The sequence below is a fragment of the Lissotriton helveticus genome, chromosome 7 (assembly GCF_964261635.1).
Source record: "Lissotriton helveticus chromosome 7, aLisHel1.1, whole genome shotgun sequence".
Lineage (NCBI taxonomy): Eukaryota > Metazoa > Chordata > Amphibia > Caudata > Salamandridae > Lissotriton > Lissotriton helveticus.
This window is the reverse complement of record NC_136068.1, coordinates 1,188,735,963-1,188,748,232: the sequence shown is the minus strand read 5'-3', so window position 1 is coordinate 1,188,748,232 and position 12,270 is coordinate 1,188,735,963. Positions and strand designations below refer to the sequence as shown.

Here is a 12,270-nt window from a genome sequence, read left to right as displayed (position 1 = left end):
TAGGTACTGAATGGAGTGTGCGGCCTAATGGAATAGGGCAACGGTCTGGAGGTGTTGGATGCGGTCTCTCGGCAGAGTAAGGTTGAGCGCTTGAGATTTGGACATGTTGATTTAATACCCCAATACTGGTTCAAAGGCCTGTAAAGCTTGTACCACTGCAGGGAGAATACCTCTGTCCTGTAAGATTTGGGGGCCTCTACCCCGAAGATAACGTCACACCCGCAAGGGGAGTCCATTTTGTTGCAGCATCAGTGTAACTGCTTGTCTGCAGTTTACTGTTCTGTTAATTGAAGCATCGTTGTTAGCCCTATGAACATGTGGAATTCAGAAAGGGTATCTCTGTGGGATGATCCTTTTGAAAGGTTCAAGCTTGAACAACCTACATAGGGGCTGCCTACTCCGTTGAGGAAGATTTTTTCCCTGCACCACATGCGTAAGAGACTTAGTGAGAATAGACATCAATGTGCTGTTAGTGATTATGAACCGACACCTCTGTCCAGAAGAGTTTTTCCTGTTTCTCTTTTATGCCGCCCCCTACACTATTAGCACTTCTTGAACTGTCACATTTGCAGTATATATATATCGGCATTACGAACCGATCATTGTGAGATATAATGCCTACTGTAGATCTTACCAGATGTGGGGGTTCGAGTAAATGTTGTTTAGCTTGAAGTCTTCTCACAATTTTAGCATAATGTTATCTTGTTATTTCAACACTTTATATCTGGAATTACGTAAGAGGCAGTGTAAGATAATAGGCAACCATGTGGAAGAAAAAGGAGGCGGGGTGTCGCTGCTGCCTAGAAATAGATTTCCCTGCCTCCCTTTCTCATTTATACTACTCTTTCACTGCTGGTGTTCCCTGTGTTGCCATTAGTGCACTTTATACCAGGTTTTGTGGTAGAGGTATTGTATAACAGGTTGGGATTGCAAATTAACTAGAAAATGCGGGCCGATTCGGTTTCCCTTAACAAGGCTATGGTTTGAATTGTCTGTGAACCTTTTAAAACATTTGTGTTTTGTAATGTATGGTTTAATTAACTGAAATAAATAAGACTTGAGGTCATACAGTTTATACTTTCTCAGTTAAAACTATGCATATGTGGGACAACATAAATGTCAAAACTGTGCAAGACTGAGTTTACGCACGCCATCAGGATACGTTGGCCTCAGACCTACTAGCTCTCAGTGCACCATCTGTACCCCAAATCTGACAGTTCAAAGACTCAAAAAAGCCTTCTGTGGTAGCTGAAACGCGTTGTTCTTATATGAATAAATAAACTTTCATTTGGATTGCGGTGTGCTGCTATCTTCTGGTGTTTGGAGGATAGAAGCTGATACATTGTGTGTATGTATATGTGTATATATATATATGTGTGCGTGTGTATGTGTGTGTGTGTGTGTATATGTATGTATATGTATATGTGTATATGTGTATATATATATATATATATATATATATATATATATATATTTATATATATATATTTATATATATCGCTGTGGGAAACGTAGTCCTGACCTCCAGCAAGTTTCAGGCGGCTACCCATTTACCCCTGCCCTCTGGTCGTCGAAATATCTTTCTGCTAACCTTAACGCTGCCAAGGCTTGTTGGTCACCAGTCCGGCAGCCACCCCTTTTACTCAATGCTGTACCACAAGGGAACTCTGAAAAACCTCCGTCAGAAGTGGCTTCATTGCTGACTTTTTAGGTTTCGACCTGGTGAGGGCACGAAGTGCCCCTCCCAGATCGAAAACTTTTGTCTACAGTATGGATGTCGGCACCGCCTCTGCCTCTCATTGGCTAGCTCCATAAATGGAGGCTAGCCATTGGGAGACAGAGGCTGTCAATCGCGCTTTCTCGGGGAAAACGCGATTCGGGGGCGTTTCTCGGGCTTTTTTAAGCCCCGCCCCTTTGTCCCGGGCCGCGCTGTCATTGGCTGCCGGCCCGGGACACCCCCGTGATGTCATTCCCCGGGCCGCGCTGTGATTGGCTGCCGGCCGGGACACCCCCGTGACGTCAGCCAATCACAGCGCGGCCCGGAACCTGACTTGTTGTCTTTGTTTCCTTATTATTTCCAGAAAGCATCGTCATCCATCAGCTAAGGCTGAACTCAAGATGAAGAGAGCAGTGTTTGCTGAATCTTTAGGACAAACAGCGCATGAGCACCACTTCAGTGGGCTACTGATGCCGTCATCTGTCAGCAACGTCTTCGAGGCTGCATCAGGACACGCCAGCAAGGGTTCTGAGTAGTTCGACACCATCCTCAAGTGCAGTGCAGCGGCCATCCTATCCTAATGTCATAAACCACATGGTAACAAAATGACACCACCTTTGTGCCAAAGGGAACGCAGCACTGTCTTGCACGTAGACAACGTGGAACCTTCGCGATTTCAGGAATTTTCTCTTACCATTGTAATTTAATTTATTTTACAGTCGATATTGTCTGTTCCTATCTACGTAGTCAATCAATGCTCTAGCCATTCAAGAAATGGACATGAAAGTCTCCAGGACGGATCTGCCGGTGATTTAGAGCTGCGCACGTGCTTTGTAAGCAAGAATGCCGGCTCGTGCAGCTGCATCCTGTCCACCCCTGGCTGGCACGGGACGCCTCTGTGTGACGTAAGAAAACAGAGTGCTCCTTTGTACATGCGAACAGAATTGAACCATGACCGCGTAATGTGTATGATAATCTACTTTTCCCTTGTTTCACACTGCCTATTAAATTAGGAAATCCAAACAACTATGTAACTGCATTTTGGTGTTTTGTACCTTTGTACTTTGGGCAATCTCATATTTTACTAGAAACATTGCTTTTATTTTCATTTTTCGATGGCTATCTTCAACATGGCTTGTGTATAGCCTAATCTTTAAAATAGAAAGCACACCGATATTTTAATACAGAGTTACTCAAAGTCACTGATAAAGAGGCCTTGGGTTTGCATGCATATATTAGACCGAGTGTTTGGTTTACAAGCCCTATATGTGACAGATTTGCATTTCGCATGCAAACACACCCTTGTTTGTCACACACGTTTTGGCCGCTGGTTCGGGAATAATGTTTACTCCTATCACCAGACTAGGGTGACCAGATTCTCAAAACAAACAAGCATTTACAATGCAACGGTTTCGCCTTTGGAAAAGTTTGAGCTATTGGCATTGTAAATGACAACATTTTATTTATGTGTTGGTTTTGAAAACAGATAAATAAATGGCATTGTCATTTACATTGCCAATAGCTCTAACTTTTCCAAAGGCGAAACCGTTGCATTGTAAATGCTTGTTTGCACTCTGTTCCTCATGTGAACTGTGTAAGCTGTAAAACCAGCTCCCCATCAGCTCCTGCTTCAGCACCAAAGACAGCCAGGACAACTCTGCACCCAGACTTCTCGAGACCGGTAAAATAGAACTGACTGTCGTGGCTTGGTCCTGAGACCCGCATCACCTTTAACCTCCTTGGATTCCACACAACTCGAACTGCAAGTGACCGATTATCACTAGTGCTTTTTCCATTGAATGCAAAGTTTTGCAGTACTGTTTTGCACTGATGTAATTTTTCTTCTAAAAGCAATAACTCTGGTTATACTTATCCAATTTACCTTGTTTTGGTGTCTAAATGTATATACAAATCTGCTTTATATTTTATAAATTGGTGTCCGATTTCCTTCGAGTTGTGTCAATTACTTATCATCCAGGTTGGTACTCTGAAACGCTTAAATAAACACCGTTAATTAGGACCAAAGGGATTTTAAAGACCGGGCTCTGACAGATTCCCCAGATACATTTAACAACAAGTATGTCAGAGGGTCTAGAGGAAGAACTCAAACAATGCACGCTCACCACTCCAGCTATTCAATTAAGCATGTGTGTTGACAAACTAAGGTCATGCCTGTAGTGGTCATCCAAGGATGCCCATCAGTCACCATACGGAACCGCCCTTCATCATTTGGGATTCCGAACAAGACCAAAAACAGGAGTGCCACTATACTATCACGATGGAGGGTCCAGGTGTATATAAAGGTACCCTTAATCGGTCAAGTGGATCGAATTGTGGTCTTGTTTACTCTATTGAGAAAATCGTAGCACACATGTGATATGCGGGACTGATGTTTGCAGTGCACAAAAATATGTGTGAGAGAAAAATATATAGAAAATGTGATTAAAAGTGGATGAGAGGGTACTAATAACTTTATTCTGGTGCTACCCCAGCCTCCACTGTTAAAAAGTAGTTACTGCCAGTCACTATGATATGGACTGTCTGGATGGTTTATATGGTCAACATGTTTCAGCAATTCTTGACATAGTTGTCATTGCTTTCTTCAGGACCGTGTCTAGTAATGGCTACTGCAAATGATAGTGATTAAAGAAACCAAAATCCGTGCTCAAAATCAAAATAGATACGGACATCACCTGAATTAACTAGGGGTCCACGTAGTTTCTTTCACTCTTCCAAGTCGTATGAAAATTACTACAAGGAAAAACACATGAAACCAGAAAGAAGAGTGCTTAGCGTGCAAAGTTTAGTTCATCATTTAAAAGTGTGAATTCTTGTTAAAGTCAGGTGACCGTATTACGTGTCACTGGCACAGTATTAGTGCATATATCTGAATATTGGCTCTTATGATTAGAAATTAGAGATTTTAAACACCATTAATGTGCAATGGTTTTTTGACTGGTAGTACAGACAGCTGGATGAATTCGGACATTATGTAAGGGATTTGAATAACAGAGTCTTGTTTGTTTATCTCCTTTGTCATAGAGCGGTGCTTCCCCTTTTCCTGAGCCGTGGCCAGGTGGGGCGAGGTTTTGTCCTCTTACAAGTACGGTAAGGTGGCTTTTATATACAAGATTGGTACTTCTATAAATCAGAGCCAATATTCAGATATATGCACTAATACTGTGCCAGTGACACGTAATACGGTCACCTGACTTTAACAAGAATTCACACTTTTAAATTATGAACTAAACTTTGCACGCTAAGCACTCTTCTTTCTGGTTTCATGTGTTTTTCCTTGTAGTAATTTTCATACGACTTGGAAGAGTGAAAGAAACTACGTGGACCCCTAGTTAATTCAGGTGATGTCCGTATCTATTTTGATTTTGAGCACGGAATTTGGTTTCTTTAATCACTATTATTTGCAGTAGCCATTACTAGACACGGTCCTGAAGGAAGCAATGACAACTATGTCAAGAATTGCTGAAACATGTTGACCATATAAACCATCCAGACAGTCCATATCATAGTGACTGGCAGTAACTACTTTTTAACAGTGGAGGCTGGGGTAGCACCAGAATAAAGTTATTAGTACCCTCTCATCCACTTTTAATCACATTTTCTATATATTTTTCTCTCACACATATTTTTGTGCACTGCAAACATCAGTCCCGCATATCACATGTGTGCTACGATTTTCTCAATAGAGTAAACAAGACCACAATTCGATCCACTTGACCGATTAAGGGTACCTTTATATACACCTGGACCCTCCATCGTGATAGTATAGTGGCACTCCTGTTTTTGGTCTTGTTCGGAATCCCAAATGATGAAGGGCGGTTCCGTATGGTGACTGATGGGCATCCTTGGTTGACCACTACAGGCATGACCTTACTCTGAAACGCTTAACACATTTTTCTTTAGTAAAGCCTGACTGCTCTTTGACACTCTACCAAGACTGAGTTAAGGATCTATTAGTGTGAATCCAAGGACCATCTTTGGGGTATTTTGTGAGTATTACATGGAGAGGCCTAACCAGCATCACCACGTAACACTCCACCCTCCTTCAGAAACCATATGCTGTTTCTATCCTCTGTGGCGTGTTATGCAATTGAAGCTGTTCACCTAATAGTGAGCATATGCATTTAAACAACAAACTCCTTGTCAAATAAAAAGTCCTAAAAGAGACGCATATGCCCCAAACTATTCAAAGCTTAACAAGTTGTGATTTTGGATCATCTTGTGCAAATAGCACTTCCGATATTAATTCCATCTTCCAACAAAAAAACTTATGTAAATGCATTTAAAAGTTTTCTTGAGAGCAAAAGATTAATTCAATTGACCAATTATAACCCGTAAACTATGATCAACCACTAACATTGGTTTCCCGGAGCATCGTGTTGCCTGGCGTAAAGAGCTTTAATGTCTCATCAGGGGTAGTGAGAACGACATAAATGCAATTAAAATAAAGGTTCACAGAATTGCACATTTTACATCCTAGCAGTGAGCAATATGGCTGTCTTTATCATTTGTACGTTAATCCTCATCAGCGCTTTGAGGGTTTATAAAAGATTTCTGAAATAGATATTTCACGTACCACTGACTCCATTCAACCAGGATTCTTAGGAAGGGCTTTTCAATGTAAACGTAGTTAAATAGAATATCATTTGCTGCTTTTTATTGTTCGAGAAAAGCTTGCGCATCAGCACCTCAACAATTTTACTCTCAACTGTTTGGTTCTTTTATCTTAAAGCTAGCTTTACATATATGATATGCAATTGTTTGTTTCTATTGTAGCAACATTTCTTGCTCTTTTCATATATTTTTTACTTGATCCATCATAACCTTCAAATGTGCTGTATACATATCAAGATAGACAGTCAATGTGATGGGGTTATCTGTTCATGTCCTTGGTGCGACATCCCACTTTGTTTGCAACGTTTTGTAATCGACTTGACATAAAACCTTATCTGCTTACCTTTTTGTTGTATCATTTGTAGAGCCCAGTATAGTGGTATGATCCAAGTATCTCGTTCTTCACTAGCGTCCTTCCACTGTTCGCACTTTAGAAACTACTTTTTTAAGTCGAGCTTGGGCAGCGCATGCGCTCTGCGAGCCATGCTGTATTGGAGTATGTACTTGAAGCCCCGCCCACTCTTCCCCCCCCCCCATATTTGTCATTTGCTTGTGTCCTTGTCCTTCGTAAATGCGGGCTTCTAGTTTAATAGGCTTGTTAGTCTCTCCTTAGTACCGCCTTGTCTTCATTTGTAACCTCCCATGAGGACTGGCCCTTTTACTTCGGTTGTTACACGGTACATCGTCCTTAGTCTGTAAGCACTATTTTCTTTAATGCGTTTCTTACTGCATTAGGGTCTCTCGTGCGCAGTTGTGACCACCGGCTTGTTTATTTAACTCATAGCAAACGGGGAGCTCTAAAGGGGCCATGGAGGAGAAGTGTGGAGAAGTGTGGCTCAATGGTTAGAGCGGCAGACCCTGATGCAGAGGTCTAGCCCGGGACCAGGGTTCAATTCCCCCCCTCGGCGGGTCTTGGGCTCAAAAATTCCACGGACCTGATAATTCTCGCCTCGGTGCCTATTCCAATCATGGAGTCCCACTCTGCAACTCTGGGCAATAGCTTGCTTAATCTCCACAACGGCCCCCACAACGCTAAGGATGCCTGGCCTCCACCTTGGGGGTGCCCAGCAGTGGACACCTCACAGGGAAAGCCTGGATGGGTTCCACAGCGGTATTCGTACAAGCGCCTTGAGACCCTTGCGGGTGAGTAGTGCGCTATACAAGTATCAATTTACATTTTTACATTTACATGGAAAACAGAAGGGGGCAACTCAACGATGCCTTCAAGCATTCAGAATGCAATAGGCCTCGCATTTGCAAGAGCTTAAGCTATTGGCATTGTAAATGACTGCCTTTTATTTAGGTTTTAAAAACCAAAACATAAAAATAAAAGGCATTGTCCTTTACAATGCCAATAGCTCAAACTTGCGTAAATGTGAGACCTATTGCACTGCAGATGCTTGTTTCTTAATTTTCAGCACTCCATTAAGAGTGAGTGCTTGAGTTTGCAGGCAATCACTCCTCCACTCCCACCCTGCCCCATGGTGTTGCTGTTGCCCAGTTGTCGTCCTTTTACCCCGTCCCTTCCAACCTCCTCCTACGTTGTGTTACTTACCCCATCGTGTCCATTCTCTGTGTTGTGTTGCTTGGCACTGATTCCTGTTAGACAAAAGCAAAAGCTGTTACGTGACTAGCGCTGGCCGCTTCATGTGACCTTTTCCTCTGCCTTTCAGCCATGCTGCAATACAACATGGCTAAAACACATTGATACTGAATAAGCTAATACTGCTCGCATTGGCTTTGAGTTTTTTCCACACGGTTGTACACAGTGACTGACACTACAGCAAAGCCACCTGGCGGCGCTAGAGAAGAAGTGTTAGAAAAATATCTCGATTCACCAAAAGGCTGAGAAAGTTCACATTGAGGAAAATGCTGGAAGATCCATATCTATTGTTACAAAAGACAAGTTAGGCGAGCAAAGCGCTTAATAAATCAGGGCATATCCGGAAACTACAATTACTATAGGGATTGAGTTGTTCGTAATTTATCTGCTGTTTATTTTTGTATTATAAAACAAGTTCATATAACATTTAGTAATGTATGTACATACTTTGTTTGCCGTAAACGAATTAAACTGAATTGTGCTATTGCCTATGCGAGTTTCATTCGACTTAAGAATTCAGCAGCCGTTCAGGATTTAACATCAACTCGCCCCCACATACGTAGAAACCATGTGGGCTCTCCTAAAATTATCATTACTGTTAGAGCGTTCCGTCTATATGACTCATTCGATTTGTGCGAACGCCTACATGAATCTGGGTTGTTTATGCACCATTTTTCCATTTGGTTTTTAGGAGAAAACATTGTTAAACGGGATAAAGAATCCATCAAGAATCTTTTGGAAATATTTGATGGTTTGCTTGAATATCTCACCGAACAAATCAGTGAAGCTTCTTCTCAGACTGGGGGTGAGTAACTGAATATTTCCTTTTTAGTGTGTGTCATGAAAAATCATTACTTAACTTGCTCTTTTTGTCAGGTTTTTTACTCCGTTATATTTGATATTTAAGTTTGTTCAAATTCACCGCTTGAATTTCAGTTATTTCTGTCTGTCCCCTTAATATACCTCATGTACAAGTTTAAATTGTATGTATTTGGTAGTTGTACATTGTGATACTGGTAAAGTGGCAATCAAACGCTTTATGGAGTTAAAGGCAAGGATACAGGTAAAATGTGAATGGACTATAAAAGTTGGATTCTGAAAGTGGTGGTCGACTGTTAATTAATTCATGGTGTTCCCTAAAGAGGTGTTTCTTCAGCTCTTTCCCTAAACAGGGTTGGGGCGGTACTAAGGATGTAGGGCTGTCATTTCGTATCCCGGGTGCATAAGTTGAGAAGACCTGTTACCTTTTTCTTTTTTGTGCTTCACCTCCAGTCTGATGGTATCCTTGTTGCTGGTGTGACGATAGACCTCTCAGAAAGGCGAGGGTAGCGGTTATATTGGCTTTGTAGATGATGCAGCTGTTATTAAAGATGATGTGGACCGGCAGGGGAGACAGTCAAGGTCCAAAATGTTGTGGGTGATGTGGCCACATTTCCTCAGGCCTTTGAGGCATGCTACTGTGTGGAGACTATGGGTACAAAGAAAGGGGGACTGGGCTATTACTACCTAAGGTAAGTAGAAGGTCCAGCTACAGCTATTGCCCGGAAGATACAATTACTACAGAGGTTGCTGAGCTGTTCATAAAGAGGAAAGATATGCGTTAGGATATGTGAGTGTTCTCAGGGTAAAAGGACATTACCCCTGGGAATCCATTTTGTTGGATTTAATGCCCTCACACACCTTTGCAGGTGTCATGCTTCATCATTTGGGCTTGCTCCTCGTTGGGTCGGCGGTGCAATACCCAACGGGCGACACCTCAAAGAGGGGCTCTTTAGCGGAGATCTTTTTCCAACAGCCGTTTGGATGAAGTGCTGGTGTGGGGCCAGTAAGGATTGTAGACGTATCGTGGGTGGTTAAAATAAAGCTAGGGGTACCAAGGAATGATTTATTCTGGCGGTCCGCTGCTCTAATTAAAATCAGAATCTGGAGGGTGAGTCTGGAATATTATGTTTCCAAAGGCCTTCCAGAGGGTGCTAATATCTGGTCAACATGTTTCTCGCTAGTGTTCATTAACGGGCGATTCGTCAGGACCTCTGAATACTATTTAGAAAGTATCTATTGAGTAACTGTCTACAGTGGATCACTAATGTATTAGGAATATACACCAGTGAAATTAAAACTAAATCGTAAATGGAAAAAATTGGGGGTGGAAAAACAATTTTGTTGTCCCTATTTTACCCTTCTTACATGTGTATGTCTGCGTTAAGCTGTCAAAACCTGTTAAGGAAAGAGGAGAAGCAAATCACAGTTGGAATATAAACAATCATATCAGATGACGGCATATCAGAAAGCCAGTGAGATATATCACCAGCTAGTGTTATCACACTATGAGTTGTGTACAAGCACTCTTCTATGTGGAATCATGAGTGAGAGTGCTTCTGTGGATAAAAACCATTAAAAATATCAAACGGTATATGATGCAGCGTGCAATCCTCAGATGGTACAGGTTGTAAACTCACCTAAAAAGTGTAATGTACAGTTAGCAACAGTATCCAGCGGGTAAAGCTTCAGGTGAGATCTTCCACCGCAAGGCTATGTACACAAGGCGGACTAGGGTTAAATCGTAATAACACATAAACAGATGTAGACAATCCTGTATATAAACGAAAGGGACAACAGGAGGTGGTCTGCTCACACATATAGGACAATGTCTGTAATGGCCCGCAAGGTAACTGCTTCCCTCTTATAAAACCCTGTGTTAATGGATTTAAGGTGGGAGGAACAGGAAGAGTTAGGCCCCCCCGGTTAGCATTACCCTGTAATGTCCGCTCCACGGCTAGGGGGTTGAGTGTCAAGTGTTAGGACTGTAAGGGTTAAGTCCCGTGGTTGAGAGTCCTAATAGTTAGTCAATACCACTCAACATAGGGCTACCCCTCTCGCTCAATGCCCCTCGTCGTTAAGCACTGCAATTGCCGTCGGTAATTTCCGATCTGATCCTCAACCTGTGTATATGTCGGCGTGATCTAAACTGGCAATCTATATTTCTGTATGTGACAGCAAAAGTCGTAGGAGCACTCACAGAAGTCGAGCGCAGATTACTGTAGACAAGTGTTTAAAAACCCAAGTCTCACAACGGGCCCCCTGTATTTTAAGATTAAAAGGTCCCCTGTGGAAAGTACTAAAGGTAGTAAGGTTGGCGGTTGAGGGTTGAAAGATGGGAGACACCGCAATATGGGGAACTTACTTGGGAGTTCCTGAGCTGCTCTTTTCGTGCCTACCCCTCGCCGCTGGATCCGGGTGGTGGCAGTAGGAAGGGAAAGGGCGTAATAAAAAAGGAAAGGAGCGCAGGAGGATCCGCGTTCCTGGCGGTACTGGTCACGTGATTAACGTGTGTTTTGAGGCGGCCATCTTGTAGTGCCCGTTCTTGTATCAGTACATAATGACGGGGGGGGGGCAGGTGTGTCTTGGAAGCTGTGTTGGGATAATAAACCTGAAATATTATCAAATTCTCCACTGGCCCATAACTATTATGGAAGTTTAACGGGGGCTGTTTTTTTAATATTGTAGGGTTGCAAATAAGTGCGAGGTGTGTGCATTGCTCTCTATGTAAGTAGGAGTCGTCTCCTTAATGTTACCGTTAGGATAAATGCCCAACTAAAGAACTGGTTATAATGGTCATGTTGTGGGCTGACTTTAGGTAACATCAGCGCAGGTGATGTCATAATGTGCACTAATCGACCAGCCATTTTGTAATGGGTGATGATTACTGTTCAATGTATATTGTTCCTCGCAGCCACTCTGCATTGTGATTACTTGTTATTATTCTATGGCCATTGTTTCAAAGGAGTGGCCAAAGTAATTGTGGCTTTCGTTTATCGAGGTACTCATGCTGGGTGATTAAATCCTTTCAAGGACCCCCTAGTTATCTGCTGATGGACATCGCTGGTAGGGGAATGGTGGTTTTAATGTTTAGGGGGTATAATGTTTAAAGTGTACTCCAAGGAATGTCCTCATTCAACCCTTGACTATCAGAGGATAGTCTGTGTATCCATTGTTGTTCTTTGTAAAAAAGACTCTGTTTGGATATCTTATGGTTAGCCTCTAGTATCAACCATTGCAGTGAATCGGGATTGTGCTCCATTTCCAAATAATGTCTGCACATCTTGGTGTTATTTTACTTGCACCTAAAATTGCTACGGTGTTCTGAAATTCTTGTTTTCATATTTCGTGTCGTCATACCCACGAAGTACAGGGAGCAGGGGCATATGAGTAGATAAATGCAGTTTGAACTGTTACAATTTGTGTGGCTTCTCATCTCCCACACAAAGGAGTTTGTCAGGGTAATGGTTTTGTGGTCTTTTGTGAAGGGACAGGCTGC

The 12,270-nt window shown here is 42.3% G+C and overlaps 1 protein-coding gene across 1 annotated transcript in view; it reads left to right on the top strand.

Annotated features, from left to right (window-relative positions):
- CEP95 (centrosomal protein 95) overlaps window positions 1–12,270 on the top strand; it is a 754,590-nt gene that overhangs the window by 97,186 nt on the left and 645,134 nt on the right. The window contains exon 4 of the mRNA XM_078654338.1: window positions 8,644–8,757. Coding sequence (XP_078510464.1) covers window positions 8,644–8,757 — 114 coding nt within the window. The remainder of the gene's footprint in view (window positions 1–8,643; window positions 8,758–12,270) is intronic.